This window comes from Pocillopora damicornis, chromosome 8, assembly GCF_964200805.1.
Source record: "Pocillopora damicornis chromosome 8, jaPocDami1.2, whole genome shotgun sequence".
Lineage (NCBI taxonomy): Eukaryota > Metazoa > Cnidaria > Anthozoa > Scleractinia > Pocilloporidae > Pocillopora > Pocillopora damicornis.
In genome coordinates this window covers 22,452,390-22,470,396 of record NC_142677.1, presented here as the reverse complement: position 1 = coordinate 22,470,396, position 18,007 = coordinate 22,452,390, and the positions used below count along the sequence as shown (strand labels likewise).

The 18,007-nt window shown below is 38.6% G+C and overlaps 2 protein-coding genes across 3 annotated transcripts; one reads left to right on the top strand and one right to left on the bottom strand.

Annotated features, from left to right (window-relative positions):
- The first annotated feature begins 77 nt into the window (after positions 1-77).
- On the top strand, positions 78-6,330 carry LOC113678873 (monocarboxylate transporter 3). 2 transcript variants are annotated; one of them, XM_027195790.2, is made up of 5 exons: positions 78-436; positions 2,158-2,732; positions 3,402-3,542; positions 4,398-4,626; positions 5,245-6,330. In XM_027195790.2, exons 1-5 carry the CDS (start codon positions 223-225, stop codon positions 5,424-5,426), a joined length of 1,341 nt encoding a protein of 446 aa, XP_027051591.2. In that variant the 5' UTR covers positions 78-222; the 3' UTR covers positions 5,427-6,330. The 2 variants fall into 2 exon arrangements, with proteins under 2 accessions (XP_027051591.2, XP_089071055.1); XM_089214929.1 differs by lacking the exon at positions 5,245-6,330 and having other exon boundaries at positions 4,398-5,000.
- On the bottom strand, positions 6,237-17,554 carry LOC113678870 (phosphatidylinositol-binding clathrin assembly protein LAP). Its single transcript, XM_027195788.2, has 16 exons — positions 17,296-17,554; positions 17,058-17,200; positions 15,492-15,567; positions 15,099-15,201; positions 14,974-15,013; positions 14,604-14,660; positions 13,697-13,756; positions 13,298-13,349; positions 12,515-12,663; positions 12,159-12,241; positions 11,716-11,872; positions 11,137-11,476; positions 10,331-10,567; positions 9,428-9,648; positions 8,877-8,996; positions 6,237-8,466 (listed from the first exon to the last, which is right to left on the bottom strand). Exons 1-16 carry the CDS (start codon positions 17,414-17,416, stop codon positions 8,455-8,457), a joined length of 1,971 nt encoding a protein of 656 aa, XP_027051589.2. The 5' UTR covers positions 17,417-17,554; the 3' UTR covers positions 6,237-8,454.
- Between the last annotated feature and the right edge of the window lie 453 nt (positions 17,555-18,007).

Below are 18,007 nucleotides of genomic sequence, written 5' to 3'. Positions count from 1 at the left end.
AATGTTGTGAATATGCCAAGAAACCAAAATAGCCTGCGGCAAAATAACACCTAGCTGTCAACATCTCAGTAAGAAACGCGATGACGAGAAAATTATACTGATTCGAATCTTAAAACTCGCCAACTGGTTAGGCCAGTTCTTCTTGCTTTTGTTTGACAACTGCAGCCTTGTTTAGTGTCGAAGGCTCTCTAAGTATCAACCCTCAGCCCGAACAGATAAAACATGAATCACGAGGAGATATCATCTTGCACTGTGGAAACCGCAGATGGAGGAAAATGTATCAGCTGTAAACGTCAACAAGTAGATAGTGCGCGCAGTTGGTTTGTTTGCACTCTTGGTCTGATATCAAGTATTTTGATTCTTGGATTCGTGTTTAGCTTTGGGGTATTGAATCCTGTCTTTTTAGAGGAGTTTCGACGGGGAAAAGCTCGCACAGGTAAGCCGTCATAATTCATTATAAAGAAATAGAGTTACATCTGTGTCATAAAAGGTCGTTATTTTCCTTTTTTTTCAGTTATTTAAACATTTTTAACTTTTGTTTGGGGTCGAATGGAGGGGACAGGATTTTTCCAAGGACGTTCTTGAATGTTGGTTTTGGAAATATAAAGAACTTCCAACCCAGCATCTGAGTATATCTGCAAATATGCTGAAACATGTCTCGAGGCAAAACAACTTGGCAACTGACGACAGGGTCAAGTAAGAACGCCATTTGCATCGTTGCGAGATCGCGTGATAAAACAAGACTGATAAGTCTTAAAAACACAAAGTTGCAGCTCAAGTAGTCGTCGGGTTTGTAAAAAATATGATCACTTCTTCCAAGGAGCGTCAGTTCAGCGTCTCGCGTAACTTTTTCTTATTTTAATTTCCGCCGACCGAAAGATTCGTTTTTGCTGCTCTGAATTTTGGCTTTGACGCTTGACCCGACGTACAGTCATGCTTTACCTGTTTGGTTTAACCCAATTGCAAATTGTAAGTTATAATCAGTTCGTTTCTTGTGAAGTTCGACGTTTAGCCTGGGCTTTAATTTATTTGGCAACAGATACAGCCCAATATCGCTTCCTGTTCACATGGTAACATTTTTTAGCCATGTCCTTAAAAAGAGAACTTCGACAAATCTTACAGCCTCTGACAATTGCATCGCCGAATCCTCCGGGAATGCTTAATAGATCGCTTCTTCTCTCGACCTTGGCATGCCAAATACACGAATTTGCATGGTATTTTGTAAACGGATACAGGACGGTACGTAGAACGAGTGGTAATTTATCTTGTGGTAAATTCCAGACACGCAAGACACCGAGACTAGAATCCCATTCACACCAAAGCTTAATTTGAAGTTGCTTTGTTAAACACACTTTAATTTTTTTTTCTTAGTAGAAACAACTTAACCTACTATTTTTCTACTTAAAACTAGACCCTGTGAGTAGAGTAACAGGGATACCTGCATGGTACTGGATCCTTGAGATCAAGTGTAGTGGCACTACGGGTGTCGGACTAGTATACTGAAATAGTGAGCTCATGTCTGGCCAGGGAGATACAGCTATTTCAAAAAAGGTTGTCATCTACTACTTGTGGATGCACTTCTTGAAAATAGACATGACCTCTAAATTCCAATTTTCTTTTCAGTTTCAACAGTATTATTCCAGATCTTTCATGGGGACATGGTAATATATTGCATGTTTGATCACATTCAACAGGTATATTACAGATTGCACCTTTACTCTTTCTTTGTCGACCTTTGGGCACAACTATTGATTTTTCAAACACTATTCTCTGTGGTGTATCTGTTCAAGCTTCTCTAGAATGGACAACTCTGGTGGCAGTTCATCAACATGTAATTTGTTACATACAGCTTGACATGGGATTTGCCCTTTCAAAACTTTTGTGTGACAGGTTTTACAAATGAACTGATTTTCATGAAATGACTTAAAGTCAGTAAATAGTTCTTGCTGAGTATTGTACATTTGTTTTTTTTTTTTACTGAATAACAGTTTTTCTGTATAGTGTTCTATTACAAACAGAGCTAATTTATTATAGACCTTCCCTAAGACTCATTATTTCATCATTAGCGTAAGTCTAAAGTATTAAGAAATTTCGGCAACAACCTTCTCTATGGTTACTAACATTTGTAACATTTTTGTCTCCTTTTTTACTTCGCAGCATGGGTGGGATCCCTGTGCATGGCGTGTGCGTCGTTGTTTGGACCTTTGGCGGCAAAACTGTGTGATCGGCTTGGCTGCCAGGCCGTCAGCATATGCGGCGCTTTGATATGCATCGCTAGCCTTTCGGCCAGCTCTCTAGTGCCCTACATGTGGATATTATACTTAACCTACAGCTGTTTGTATGGATTTGGCGCTAGCTGTGTTCACACTGCTCTGTTTCTAGTGGTGTCTGCGTCTTTTGATAAGGGACGATCTTTAGCCACAGGGACTCTTGTGGCGGGTCATGCTGCAGGCATCATGATCGTGTCTCCTGTTTTACAGATTTTACTTGATAATTTCAGTTGGCGAACTTCATTTCTCATATGGGCCGGTTTGACTTCCCCCGTTTGTGTATTTGGTTTCTTTTTCCATAGCAACTTGAAGAAAGGCCCCGGTTATCGAAGAAGGTCAACAAACGATCAGGATGAGAGTTATTCGCAAAAATTTTCAATCTGGAGACATCCGCCGTTTGTAGTTTATACAGTGTCAACTACCATTTTGTATCTTGGACTTCATATTCCACAAGTTCATATGGTGAGCCTAGAACATGAAATTACCACACCCCTTTTTCTGTCTAGAATAGTAGCATGCCCCTCCTCCCCCTCTCCAGTTGTATAACTGGCGGTTTTTCGGGCGTCGTAGCCCTTCGTTGCCGCGATGAAAGGCACAGAAATCACAGAAGTGAGAGGCGGCACGTAAAACGCCAAACACATATTTACCAGTAGCACCATCTATTTTCTGCTTTCAACATGTTGACTTCAGCGCTTACATGTAGGCACCGTGGTCTTAGGACATTACAATTTAACTCCCATCAGAGTTAATTGATGGTCAGTCTTTAATATTCTGACTCCAATTCACTCCCTACTCTGTACGCTTGTGGGTCATTAGTTTTTGTTAATTTTGTGGATGCACCCGACGCCTCTTCTAAGAGTTAATTTAGACACATTGAGCTCTTTGGTTAGCACAACGGACGAAAGGCAGTCACAGCTTTTCTTTTGCCATGATCATTTTCCATTTCCGACTGCAACTCTGCCTTTTTTTTCAAACCTTTTAAGTGGTCGATTGTTCTCTAAATGACCCGGGAAACGCGACTAGTCCATAATTCTTGACCACCTTGGATTCAAACTAAGTTTAGAGGATTTTTGTTTGGAATAAGGACCATACCGTTCAAAGTAATAATAGATTTGTCTTTCTCTTTAAAAGGCAAGCTTCTGCAGAGATCTTGGTATCCAAAATAAACAATCTTCGATGTTGTATCTCGGGTTTGGACTTGCTTCAGTGATAGCCAGATTGGTTGTTGGAAAACTATGTGACAAGAGATTTCACGCAAAGCACATCTTTCAGGTTAGAGTAATCTGCGCCCAGGATCTCAGCGTCGTGGCACGAATAATAAAGCTTGCAAGATTCGAGCCGGCAAGCGAGACAAGCGTGCGAGAGGTCTGCCAGAACCTCGCGGACACCTCGCGCGTCCACATCACAAGCCTGCACGAAACACGCACGCTTCGGCGCTTATATCGTAAGCCTGTCGATTAAAATCCCGCTTAAGGGCTAAGGCTAGGGTAACTGTTACAACATTTACTACGCGCTGATGATTGACAATTGAATTAGCCTCGACCAACTGTAGTCTCTCCTTTAATAAATCAAGCTGGGGGGGAGACAGAAAAGGCGTCTATGGGGTGGGGGGTGGGGAGCAGAGAAATACCAGACGAAGTCAAGCCTTTCTCCTTATATCTTGAACACACATTCTTCGAGTCCTCCATGCAATCAAATTAATCTTCTTTTTTATCTAAGAGTTTGATTGTCTGAATAATCTCTTGTTTCACTGTTGCAATGGATTACTGTTTCGTAAGAAGCTTAGCAAAACGTGCAATTTATGGACTGTTTCAAAGTAATCGTTATATTTAGCCTGTAAGTATTCCATCAGTCTACTGAAAATAAACAACTCCTTTCCTTTGCATTTGAATTAATCGAAGGAAACATTCAATTTGTCCCAAATTACTCTAATTGCCAAATTGAGCTTATTTCGCCCCAATGCTGTGATTAATCTCACTGTTTTAACCGATCTGAGCGCGTGTGAGGTGAAAGCCCTGAGAAATGACCCGCAAAAACTATCAAATTGATAGGTAACAGCATGTATCATAATACAGACCTTGCAGTACAATTAAAAATGATTTGTTTTCTTTTCCCTTCGCATACTAGGTAGCAGGATTTGTGATGGGTGGCGCCACACTGCTGTGCCCCGTTAGCTCCAGGAGTTATGCTCTCCTCATGGTCTATTTCGTGACCTTTGGTTTCGCAGAGGGGTCATCGGCCACGCCCATCAATTATCTTATTTTAAACTGTGTACCTGTCACTCATCGTTCCAAGTCCTTTGGTTTCTGGTTATTTTTCTTATCTTTGACTATGGCTGTTGGACCTCCGTTTGCAGGTATTAAACCACAGGCAGACAACCCTGTGATTGTAACGACATGTGAAAACTATGAGAGAATTGTGGTGCGGTTACGAATAAATGCACTGAAAATAAAAAGATTTTCAACGTGTGTTGAAACCTCAAATAAGGGAAAAGAAATGTCATTGTACCAAAGATTAACCGTTTTCTACCTCTCCATGCTATTTAAAATGCCATTTTACAGAAACAGTCCCGATCGTTTCACTAAAGATTTTCAGACCACAATGGATTGAAAGTGTTACTATTCGGTGCTCATGACCGCCAGACAACCTTTTATGCTTTTGTATAGCATGTTTTACCACTCAACACACCCACAGAATGATCCGCCTGAGATCAAACAGCAAAAATTCAGTTTTTAAGCTTAGCTTCTCCCTTTATTTCCTAAGTCTTTTCTTCTCTTTTCTACCAAGTTTTTTTTTTTCATTTTTTCACTGAGCTGAGCATGGCGAGGGGGGCAGGTCACTTTGTTCTCTAATGAATTCTTGTAGTTGAAGTAAAGATGTTTGAGTCTGTAATATCTAAGAACTTAACAAGTGTTCGTAACCTGCAATCACTATTAACAGTTTATATTTATGTTGTTTCATTTGGTCCTTTTAGGTTTCATTGCAGACGAGTTAGGATCGTACATACCTGCCTTCTACATGTCTGGCTCGCTCATAATGAGCAGCGTGGTCGTAGTATTTATCCTACGTTATTTCAAAAAACGAGATGATCTGCCGAAGAATGATGGCCAGACGCAAATGAAGGTCTCGCCTGAGGAAAGTGAGACCGTGCTGTAACCCTCCTTTGCGAGGAAATTGTACGGGTTTTGTTCTTTGTGCACATCGTTCTGGCTCCTCTCGTTCGCTAAGGCCTCGCGCGGGGTATATTTTCCATTGCACACATCATTTCCTGCTGCGTTGGAGTATGTATGACAATCACAAAATCCGTTAGCCTGTTTCAGAATCTCGGTTTGTGGAAAAGAGTAAAACAGCAAGCGGGCGACCCTGGTAGCGTGGTTCACAAAGAAAAACAGCATCTTTTCTTTCCGACATCCCTACCACCCGTTCCCAGTCGCCTCCAAAATGTGAAATGTGTGCAGAGCTTAAGTAGGAGAGTTACGACAGACGGAAAGGAGGAAACAACATCGTCTTCTCCTCTCGCCTTCTCCCTACCTAAGAAAACGTAAATTAACCACCGTAAAGGGTAAAAAAGCTGACGTTTCGAGCGTTAGCCCTTCGTCCTCTGACGAAGGGCTAACGCTCGAAACGTCAGCTTTTTTACCCTTTACGGTGGCTAATTTACGTTTTCAACCCAGTTGTTAACACTAAATTACCTGCTATACTCTCCCACCGACGCAGCACCACAGTTTCTTTAGAAACTTACCCCTTTATTCTCCCTACCTATCACATTTCGCACTCCCACTCTGCCGGTGTTGCTTTCCTCTACTTTGAAAACCACCGAGAACAAGCCAGCGTTCCCTCGCTTTTTCATATGACTCCCCCTGACCGAGAGCCTCCGTGGGAGAGGTTGAAATTTTTTAAAATAAGGCTTTAGTCGAGGAAGCTCCGCTAAATGCTACACCGATAAATAAAAACTTCTTAACAGACTGGAATACGGCATTGTTTTTATTGTTCATGTCATGCAGTGTCACTTACGTATCTAACGCACTTAACATTTCATTATTAAACAATTGGTACCAACTTACAGCAAAGTCTCAACTATTTATAATATACTGACTAAATAGGATACGTTGAAATGATATTGGTTTAATGTCACATTTTTTAAAAGTTCACACTTGCACACGTTAATTGAACGATATTTTCTATCGAGAAAAAGCTTCCGAACAAATCATGGAAAGAAACGATCACCTTCACTCTAGGAAAATTAAGAAGACCCGCGTCAAGCCACTAAAATTTGATTGTAATATCCAATATCCATCAAAGTGGTCAACGATACTGCGTGTTTAGCTTTGCCTTTTTGACCTTTTAAGTTGTAGTTTTTCTCTTTTCAATGAAATTTAATCATATGAGCACCACTAACGACATAAATCATATTAGTGGCTACATCACTGTTTCAAGGATTTGTTCCAAATTATACGCTTCTCATTTGCAATCAGTTTCAATCTTCTCCATTCTTGACTGTTCCTGTTCGTTCTTATTTATTATTTCCAATTTGGTGTTTTCTATCGAACCAAACCAATATTTTGTGGTTTCTTTCAATGTAAAAACTAATTTTTCCGTCAAAACAGACGACTCAAAATTAAGAGGCCAACCTCCTTTACATCACCCCAAGGAAAAAGATCCGGATCGAGTTTCCAATTTCAAGAACACTTTAACGCCTCAAAAGGACTAATTTCTGGCCGAGTTCTTTTGAAAGTACCTTGAAAATCACGATACCTTGGATAGACTGATGAACGACCACTTAATCCTAGATAAGGAAGCATCTTTATGCTGAATTCGAAACAAAGCAGCTTATTTATTATTTATTTTTATGGAGGATCTTTACTAACTTATTGTAATTATAATGTCCATGTATAGGCATACAGGACGGACCCTACAGCCTTCACGTGCACCGCCACAACCACTCGTCCCAAAATTGCAAACTTTCTTGCAACTATAGGAGTAGTGATTTCGTCAAGCGAGTTGGACCAAGGTTACCTATACATGGGCTGGATACCACGCGCTCGGATGATAGATGGGCGTGCCTTACTTAACGCGTTGAACAAGAGTTTTACTGTGTTGCTACTTTCGCGCATTGACCTTCAAAGGTGTTTGACCATCAAAGAGGGTGACTGTCACGAGACCAGTCAGAGAGGGCGGTGGGTGTGGCCATATTCTCGAACACCTACAAGAGCCTTACACCGAACAGTGATTGAGTAAAGTGGATCACATTTACAAATGCAAAACAAAGTGATAAAAGACCAGCTTATTACTAGCACCGGGCTCAGCCTAGTGCTTTCAACGTCAAAACATAATGCAGGTGAGAATGTGACCCACATCACAAGGATAATGTCCATGTAAATGCACAACAAAGTGCATTTGTTTTGGAGGCAAAAGGCAGTAAAAGGCTGTAAAGTCCATACGAGTTTGACTAGGAATGAAGACATCAAAAACAGGTGTCACAAAGGTAACATTGGCTAAAAAGGAGAATCGAAGATAACGTCTGAACACTCACATAGTCAACCCCTACAGTTCGCTCAGTGGAAATGTTACCAAACCAGTTATAGGTTTGCGCATGTGCCTTATTATGATTTTGCTTGAAATTGCATTTAAAGGTCAAATTATACAAAACATTCTAAATTCGTTACGAAACTAATTACCCCCTGACCAAAAACAAAAACTTTGCGAAACGAGATTATCTTTGTGCCAAAGCTTTACTAACAGCGACCCCTTGAACTTCTGCAATTACAGCGATAAAATTCATTGACACGCTGGCCTATCAGTCCCCTAAATTGCGTAAAACCCTTCTTACATAGAGCATTATCTTCCTTCTGTCGAAAGCCTTTCCTGGAGTGTCGCGCAAAAGCGTCCAAGAAAAATTGCGTGGCCGCAGGAAACGCGTGACGACAAAATTGCGCAACAGTGCCAAAGGAAAGATTGACTTCAAAACGAAGTGAGAATGATTAGTTGCCGGCTTGTTCCCAGGTCTCTCGATATTGCTTGGTTGGGCAGGGTGTCCCTGGGAACAACATGAAAGTCCAGAATTAAGCTACAAAACTGTCCTTTAGAAAATAGCGATTATCTCTCCAGATTTACAATGTATATTCGCAAGAAGTAATCATTACAGACCACTTTGATCATCCAACATCTTGTGAAGGCTTAGAGTTTAGAATCTGACCTATAAAGAAAAAAGTTTTACAATGCTATATCAAGAAAGATGAAAAGCATTCTAAAATAAATGGCAGTCTATGACTGTATGTGCTTACTGTTGTATAGTTGTAATATATTGCAGTAAAAAAACAATGTGGTGCAAAATTCAGAGGGGTTGATGAACAGCTCTTATCACTGCCAAAATCAAGACAAAGGAGGACTTGGTTAGAACAGAGTTTGTACCCTTTTATTTTTGTTGACATGTTGTCAAGGCCAGAAAGGCTAACTTCACGAACGTTTAAGAAGAGTTATTAGGCTTGCCATTAATGAAAGAAGTCTATAGCTTGACTGAAGATCCCATCCCCTCATCTATTCATTATTTGCAGTTTATGTAGGTCTAGTGAGTTCAATCAAGGACAAACCAGTGCTTCAATTTACCTGACTGCCAGGGACAGGTCCAAATGGGTCGCCAGGCTGTGCAGGTCTCTGAGGTTGGAACGGTTGAGATGGAAACATGGAGCCCTGTTGTGGAGGGAACATTACTGGCTGACCAGGTGGCTTCACATGTTAAAACAAAAAAAGCAGACAGTGCCATAAGACCCCACAACAGCTACATGTAAACAAAAATTCATCCTTTCTTACACTCTAACCATCTAAAAGGTAATTTGTCCAATTGATAGCCATACATTTCTTTGTTTGCTGGAGCAAGGAATATGTTGTTAAACATACATTAGTAACATCCTCCAAAAAAAATTAATTTCATGCCCTGCTTAATGGGAACATCTAAATCTATTTACGAAACAATGGCAAAAATAACATTAATGATACTAATAACAATAAAGAATCTATGAGAAACAAGATTTCTTTAGAAAGCAAAGAGCCAAAACAATGGGAAGGAATGAGAGAGAATGAAAAAATGAAAAATCTGCATGAGGGGTATCAACATTTCCTTTCTTTCAATTTCAGTAACTTATTAATACTGTACATACCATGAAAGGCTGTGCCATTGGTTGCGGCTGTGCAAAGGCTGATCTGAATCCAGTTGGCTGCTGCATTGATGGCATATTTGAAGCTGGTAAAGTTGTTTTTGCTGTAATGGGAGCCTGCCAGTTTGGTCCACCAGTTTTACTCTGTGGTGCTGGAGCTGTCCATTGATGCTGTGTTCTACCAGCGGTACCCATAATGTTTCCATTGGTTAAGGAAAATGCATCTATGATTCATAAGAAAAAAGTCACTAACAGGTATCACATATTCAACAAAAAGATTTAATGAATTTTAATCAAGTACTCATGTTTGAAAAATTTTGCATGTACATGTAACATATCTGATTTCTTTACTAGCCTGCATGCAGGCCATCATCATCAGCACTTCAGCTACCACAAGAAAGTATATGTCCTTGAGCAAAACAAATCGCTTGATAATTAATAGTGCCAGATCCCTGGCAAACAACGCCCCAACTCATTTAAAATCTTCCTGAGGGTGAGAAACATGTGCCTCTTGCCTGCAATTTTGTGGCACTGTGAATAGTTACCACCTTGCAAAATGTCACAATTTCAATGTTTGAAAAACTATCAATGTAACTAAATTTCACTGACCACAACTAATGAAGGTCAATGGTGGTTAATTTTAATCACTGAGAGTTCATTCTGAAAATCCTTTTCAAATTGAGGGTGCTAATTCCTTGCTGTTTCAAATTAGAATTCTTTTGATTTAAGTTACTTGGGAATAGCTTCCTATTAAAATTAACCCATCTGTACCTTGAAAGCAAGGCTTGGGGTTGAAATTGTATTCCAATGTACACATGTATAATAATTATAATTTATTCAATTGACACTCTCCAAATAACCTCAGCTGATCAACAGATTTATATTGCGTACATTGTATATTCTCACCTAAAGACAAGGCAACTCTCTGCAGGCTGGAATGAAGGTCAGTTCCTGACTGCTCCCTGCTCATACCACCCTCCACCTGTGCTGGTGGAAGTCCTCCACCAGGAACTGTTGGGAGCAAGATGTCTCCCAGACCTTCATGACCTTGAACAGTGCTTTGTTTAGCACCAAAAACTGCTGCAAACTCATCCTGACCTTGGCTGTCAAATGGGTTTGTACTGCCACTGCTGCTGCTGAAACCTGTTAACGTGCACAGTAACAAAAATTGTGATGTGTTCAAACAAGTATGGGAGAGTTGTCACACTTCCTCCAGAACACTATCCTCTTCTATAATATGGTTTCAGGACTACAGTACTATGAACTGACTAGGATGATTTGCTGAGTGCTGATGAATAGGGCTGAAAATGTTAGCGCAAATTTGTGAATACCACAAATTGCTGTCACAGCTAGTTTGCCACACTCTCTGATAAAATATGGCAGGACAGAGATCTGAAACCAGTAGGATTGCATCACTTTGCTACTCTTCTCCCTAAAATGTTTCGACAGTGGTAGTTGTTACATTTTTTGCAAATTAGATCAGACCCACCAAAATTGAATTTCACAGCCGAAGCTGTGACTGTCCCCACAAATATGTCTGAGATTTTAGGACAATAGCAAACTCCCCAGAATTTGAAATTAATACATGTATGCAGTGTTGGGTCTAATTCTTGTTTGAGTTTTACATCCTCATTTCATATCAAGTAGCTTTTCGGCTACTACACCTGGCTAATATCATTCTGCTGAAGGCAGTGTTGCTCAAAGGGACTTACCACTGGAAGGAGCTTGGACTTGGGCTTGAGCACCCCAGGGTCCAGCCTGAGGAGCACCAAAACCATTTGATGCTGAACCTGGTCCAAAACCTTGTGCAGCTGGAAAGCCTTGGCTTGGAGGGAAGGGATGACTTGGTGAAAAAGCTGCAGAACTTGGCAGTGAAGGAGCAGCAGCAAATGCAGCATTGAGTTGTAGAAGGTCATTGCTAGGAGATACTTGTGGGGCCACAGCAGGCTGGGCTGGTTCACCTAACAACTCCCACTGCTTGGGTTGGCCTGGTGGCTGAGTGGCCGCTTGTACTGGAGGTACTTGAATCTGTGTTCCAGAATCTTTTGCTTTCTATTTTTTAATAATAATAATAATAATAAAAAACTATTTCCAGGGTTTCTTCTAGGGTGTTTTTGCAGGATTTCTGCAACTTGGAAAGAAATGCTGCATGAAATCTACATCAGGAGGTCAAATATGGCGCAAAAAGTTGTGCCCAAGGATTTTCAATTATTAATAGTTAATAAAGATGATACTAATGATCATGACACCCTTGAATGTCAAGCAGCATCTCAAAAAAAAAACATGCCCACCTTAAAAGCTTCAAGATTTTTCTCCTCCTCTTCAAGAAGATCACCTTTCGGGCCAGCATCGGTAGCATCATCTCCTTCAAACCTAGTTGTAAACTTGCCAGCACTAAAAGCATCTGTTGCTGACGGTGGAAGGGTAATGCTTGGTATTGTCAATGGCCTGCAATCCAATACAGGGACTTTCCATCAACAACAAAAAAGACAACTTTACATGGTGCACCAGACAAATGTGTATCCTTAGCTCTGACAAAGGGCTAACCCTTGAAATGCCAACTTCAGAAACTCTTTACAATGGCCAATTCACATAATAACCTCAGTTGAAGAAACAAAATTATCAGACAGATACGTTGTACATTAGACAAAAAAAAAGCAGACACTATAGGACAGAGTAACAATCAAGTCAAGTGAATCATGATAGACTTATTTATGTATATAGTACCACTTACTTTGTTGTAGGTGGGTTAGTTGTCTTTCCTTTCTCTAACGATTGCAAGTGGTTTTCAAGGGCATCCAAAAGGCTGTTAGGTGCCTAAAGGAAAAAAAAATTACCATGAGCAATTTTGATGGCAAAGCTTAAAGTTGAACATTGTTTACGGTGACTGGCAAAAGGGGAAAAAACCTTTATCCACTACAGTTATCAACTGAGAGATAATCATTTCAATTCCATGCTAAGAAAGGATCACAGTATTAAAAATAATACATGTTCTTATAAGAGGTTTAAGACCACTTCATCCCTCTCTGTAAAAAGACAACCACAATGGCTTCAAAGAAAAGATAATTTTGAGCTTTTCTGATAGACTACCTTACTAAGATCAGGGATATCATCCTTGTCAAAACCAACATCTTCTGCAACTTTCAAAAACTCAGACACTCTGTCCATGCGAGTTATAAATTTCTTATAGATGTCAAGTGCCTCCTTGCAAGATTTCTTGTTCATGTCAAAGTACTTCTCTGCAAAAAAATAATAATAATAAATCTAAAATTATAAAAAAGCCTATTTTGTTGAAAGCTTTCTTCAGACTCTTTTATGAAGCAGTAATTGATGGAGGTCCCACAAGGAAATTGTACATTGTTGTGTAATATTTCTGAAAGTATGTGAATAAAGGTGAATCTGAAAAAGGGAGGGTGTATTTGATAGGCACAGGAATGGCCACTAAGAATTCAAAATGTAAAAAACAATCCATTCAACATTTTCATTAACTACCAGTACAATTCATTATTAATATCCATTTACAAATCTAGAAAGCAAGTAATTTTTCTCTAAAAGAAAACAGTGAGTAATTTCTCAAAGCTCCAACAGTGATCAATTTTGATGAAGAGCTAGTTCTCATTAGATCTATGCCTCCATTGCACTGTAGAGGGTGGTGGTAGAGATGGTGGGGAAGGGGGGGGATGGTGGCATGAGGGGGAAACTTTAAAGCAAAGGGGATACAGGAGAAAATAGAAGGAAATGTTAGGAGAGGGTTTTGAAAGGCAAAAAGAGGAATTATAGGAGCACTTTTCCACTCTTGCAACACTTATCTGCATACATAATACAGATACAAATAGGAGGATTTAAGAACATTATCTCAACATAGCCACTTACCGAGCAAATTTATAATTCCATCATTGTAGCAGGCAAATAACCTGATTAAGTCCTAATGACAAAAGAAAACAAACTTCAAGTTTATGATAATCTTTGACGAGCCATCCTTAAAAAAAAAAATTAATTTAAGAGATTTCACACTATCTACCCCTTCAGATTACTCAGTTTTTGCATTAAGTATACACATGACATTTTACAAATTTTACTGCTTTTTAACACATTTGCTAAACGTGTAAAAGCATATTTAAACATATTTACTAAAGACATTTCAATCAAAAAGGCCAATCAGGACCATAAAAAAAAAAGAAAATCTGGCTAGTTATCTAAGGAAATTTGATTTTACTTGGTGCTTTTGAGCTACATGTATCACCATATAATCAAAAATTTTTTTTTTTTTACCTTAAACAGAAGTACAAAAACACTGTTTATCACACCATTTGTCAATTCACTTGATTTAATCTGAAAAAGAAAAATTACAAATAAGTAAGGCTATGATTTGCATGACCTAATTTAGTATGTCCAAAAGTTGTAAGGTTAATATAGAAATGGGCTACCTATCGGATAAATTGTTAAATAAGGTATACCATAACATCACTGATCCAAACTGCAAGTATTTCGGTTGCCATGTGTAATCACTAGATTTGCTGAAGAAGTCACCAAATTGGTGACCCTCGTTCCCAGTAAAAGTTAAGTTTTGTAGATGTAAAAATAAATGTAGCGCATGCTTTATTCAATATCATCAACACTAAGACTGGGCTTGGCTAAAGCTCGAGCCTTACCCGATATAAAAATTTTTGCATGTCTGTGAGCTGTCTGCATGTCTAAAGAAGAGCTGCATTCCAAGTGCTTTGTCCTTCACTATTGTTTTGCATGCAATAATTAAATAGTTTTCAAATACTTTTCTCAATACTGCAGTTCCAGATCCAGTTCTCCAAGTGTCTTGTTCCTCCATTCTCAATAGTTTTGAGTAAAGGATCAAGGATCGAGTTGAAACAAATTACTTTTGAGCAGTACTGTACAACACTCACTGTTAATGGTTTAAAATTACAGTAAGAAAGACATTTGTGCACCATAAAAGCATGTCATAAGGTGAAAATGATTGGTTCCACCTACACTGCATAATGTATATAAATTTGTATGTGTAACCCCTAATACTAAATTTGTGTTGATTGCTTGAGGATTTAGGTTGCTATTTGGCAACAATAGAGAGAGTTAAGTCTGGAGCCCTGAAAAAACATATGGTTTAATGAATTACTGGTAAAAAAAATAACAGAGGATAGTTGGATACAAAAAAAGTTAAACATACATCCACTTCAAGAAGAGCATCAATTTGCTGCTGCAGTACTGGGAGGGCTTTGAGAAGCTGTTGATGAAAAAGGAGGCAAAGGAAGACAATTAAAAACATAGGGATGCTTCCCTTGGAAGAATAATTTCTTTGGATGGGTGGGTTGAAATGAGACACTAAAAGTAATTAAAAAATGTTGCCTATATTTGGATTTCAAGCTATCCTTTTTCCTATTGTCATTGTTTTAATCAAATAATTCAAGATAATCTCTGTCTAGCCAACAAAATGGCTTTTCACCAGATCAAGTCTTGGTTTGGTCACTTGGCCAAACAAAAACAAAGTTTGCATTATAAATACATTGTAGTATCGTTAAAAAACTTAAGACACCTACTTTGGGAGCATCCATTGTTCTTAAAACACCCTCTTCTTTTCTGTAAGAAAAATGAATTGTTTTGAAAGTCAAATGTATTTAATCTAACTTGCATAAAAATATGTTCTAATGCAATCTTTTCTTACCCTCTTTTGATTCGGCAAAAGTCATATCCCATTTCTGTGTAGGAAGTAGCTTTCTCATTTAAGTATTTTCCATATCTCCTTACAAATGTTGACATGTCATATCCTTTACAAAAATATCAAATGATGCAATTGAGTTTATATAAATAAACCATAGAATAAAATGGAAAGAACAAAGCCTAGGACACTTAAACACCTAGCATGCCTTCAATTTTTATGATGTACTATATCTACTACACTGTAGTTTCCCCATAGCTGAAAAAAGCCATACAGATGATGCCAAATATCTTAAGTTTAAAGGTGGAACACAGTCTGGGTATATCACTGATAAAAGAGATTAGAAATTGAAAATAAATCTAGCAATACAACTTGAAGTAAAACAATGATATCACTCACCCTGAACACCACTTTTGTCAAGAAAGTTACCAAGACTGAAGTTTGACGTTCTTGAAGCCATGTATTGGATGAATCTCTGTGAAAAAGATGAGCAGAGTATGAATGGACATGCATCATGCAAAATAAATGATGAATATCTATTAGTCATGTGATTAGTAATGACTTCTATTGTTTACAATTTGTCTAGTATTTTTCAAATAAAGTGACAGCACCAGAAAATAACCCTTATAAAGATCAATAACATCTTGAAATGTTTCTCTTTAGAAAAAAAAAAACTAAACTCACTACTACATTTTTAAATACAGAAATATTCTACTGCACATGTTCATTGATGCACTATAACAACACTTTCAACCGTTTTTATCAAAGTTCCACGACACCTTCTCAGGTGGAAATGAAAAGATTCAGATGAAAGGCGAGAAACATACGCCATAAATATGTAAATTACATCCTTGTGTTGACATGGAATACGATATGGGCAAAGAGGAATTTTTGTTCAGCAATGAAACAGAAACGCTTCAAAAAGAATATCAATGGAAACAAGAATTGAGTAAGTAATCGATATGACAGAAATCCCACAAATAAGATTTATCTCTTGATCGACACAGGAGATAAATGATGAGCTATCTGGATAATTAAGGTGCCAGATAAACATAATTCGCACCGGTTGAAAGCTCGAAACCTACATAAATGAATGACATCGAAACTTTACATCACTTACGAAAGAAACAAGCGATGAAAAAAACCACACCGTAAAAATGTCTCCCATTTGACCGAAGCATAATATTCAAACGAAGCTAACTGAAAATAACATGAATATAAAGTTCCGAAATTAACGAACACTTTCCCATCGCAACTTTTATTTTCACACTTGGTTCGGCAAACCCCCAAACTTATTTTAGGGGCGTGATTGAGCTAATATAACTAAAAGAAAAAAACAGTTCTTTATTCTTCTCATCAATAATTGAGAGTGCTTCAGCAGTGATAGTATTCCTGACAACGTTCGGTTTAATTTTTAAGGAATTTTCCTGAAGTTGCAACTTCCAACGAGTTTTAACTTTCGTGGGTTTTCTCGTGGGACATTTCATAGACCTATAAAAACAAGATAACTTTATTGCTTTTACAATGAGCCCCATATTTTAGGGGTTACCATAAACAAGCTTACTTGAAATTATTTTTCCCGCTAATATGACACAAAACACGGTTATATAATTCCCAACAAGATAAACGCCAAATTTGGCAGAAAATTGTGATCGATGTTACCTTGCTACGAAGAAAACAGACAGAGAACTGAGTAATTTAACAACATCTTTCAAAAGGCGAAACTTCGATCGAAGACATAAAATATGATAGTTATTTGGCAAAAGTAGAACTGAAGTTTTTTTTTGCGAGACACCAATGTCTGATTATAGGTGACATCGGATACTGGTACAAACGCTAACTTGTGTGTACGAACTTTCGTAGCGTTTGCATGTGTCTAACCGATTACCGATGCCTCATTCTGTTAACACTGAGGGATATTTTTACCAGAGAAATTCTTAGAGAGATGCATGATCCATAACTTACCTCATTCCCATAAGACATCAAGTGATGGAAAGTGCATTCGGCTTTGAAAACTACTACCCAACTGGAATTCGTGCATCTTTCAAATATTAAATCCGCCAGGTTTGGAATCGAGACATTGTCATTCTGTGTGCAGGAGGTTAGATCTGAAGAGCAAAATATATCAATAAAAGATTCATCAACTACCGTCAACTCTGAACTAGTAAAATATCAGAGACATTTAGTCAAAGAGTAAACTTACAATCCAAGTGCTTCCTTTTCGGTCCCATAACTTCGCGGCTCGACGCTTTGCAAACGATTTTGGCTATATAAGAGCCAGTTATCGAGTGTTTAGCAGCGTCCAATCTATCAACTACCGACATAATTGCAAAGGAGAGGCAAAAAACCCTTGATAATCAGGCAGAAATTAAAGTAAACAAGGGGTTCGGTATGCCTCGTTTGATGACACAGAAAATAAGATGGCCGACAATATCCTTATTTAACCACGTGACCAAAGAAGTGATTTGACGATAAAAGCGACACGTGACCTAGAAGGCGTTTTGAGGGCCGGATTAGGCAGGAACAGAAGACCGATAGCCCCTAAATAGACAACATTTGATCTATTTCCTCCCGGATAAGGCAAAGACCGATTAATAATTGCGCTTCTTGAGGAACTTGTCGCTTTATTCATCCACCGCGTTCAAGTTACGACTGGTGGATAAGACAAGAAATAGAATCATGCGGACGTATGACGAGGAAACCAGAAACTAATTTCCCTGCATGACTCCTGCTCTTAGCTTGTTTCAAGCTTTAAATCCATTAACATAATCTTTTTTTTCATGATCAGTTTGTTTCCTGTGCTCGCTTTTTTGCCCTCTTTCTGTTTAAATTGGGAACAACACTTTGATTCTGAACTACATGCTCAGAACATGCATAAACAAATCAAAACGAAACGAAAACGGGAAAAAAATTAA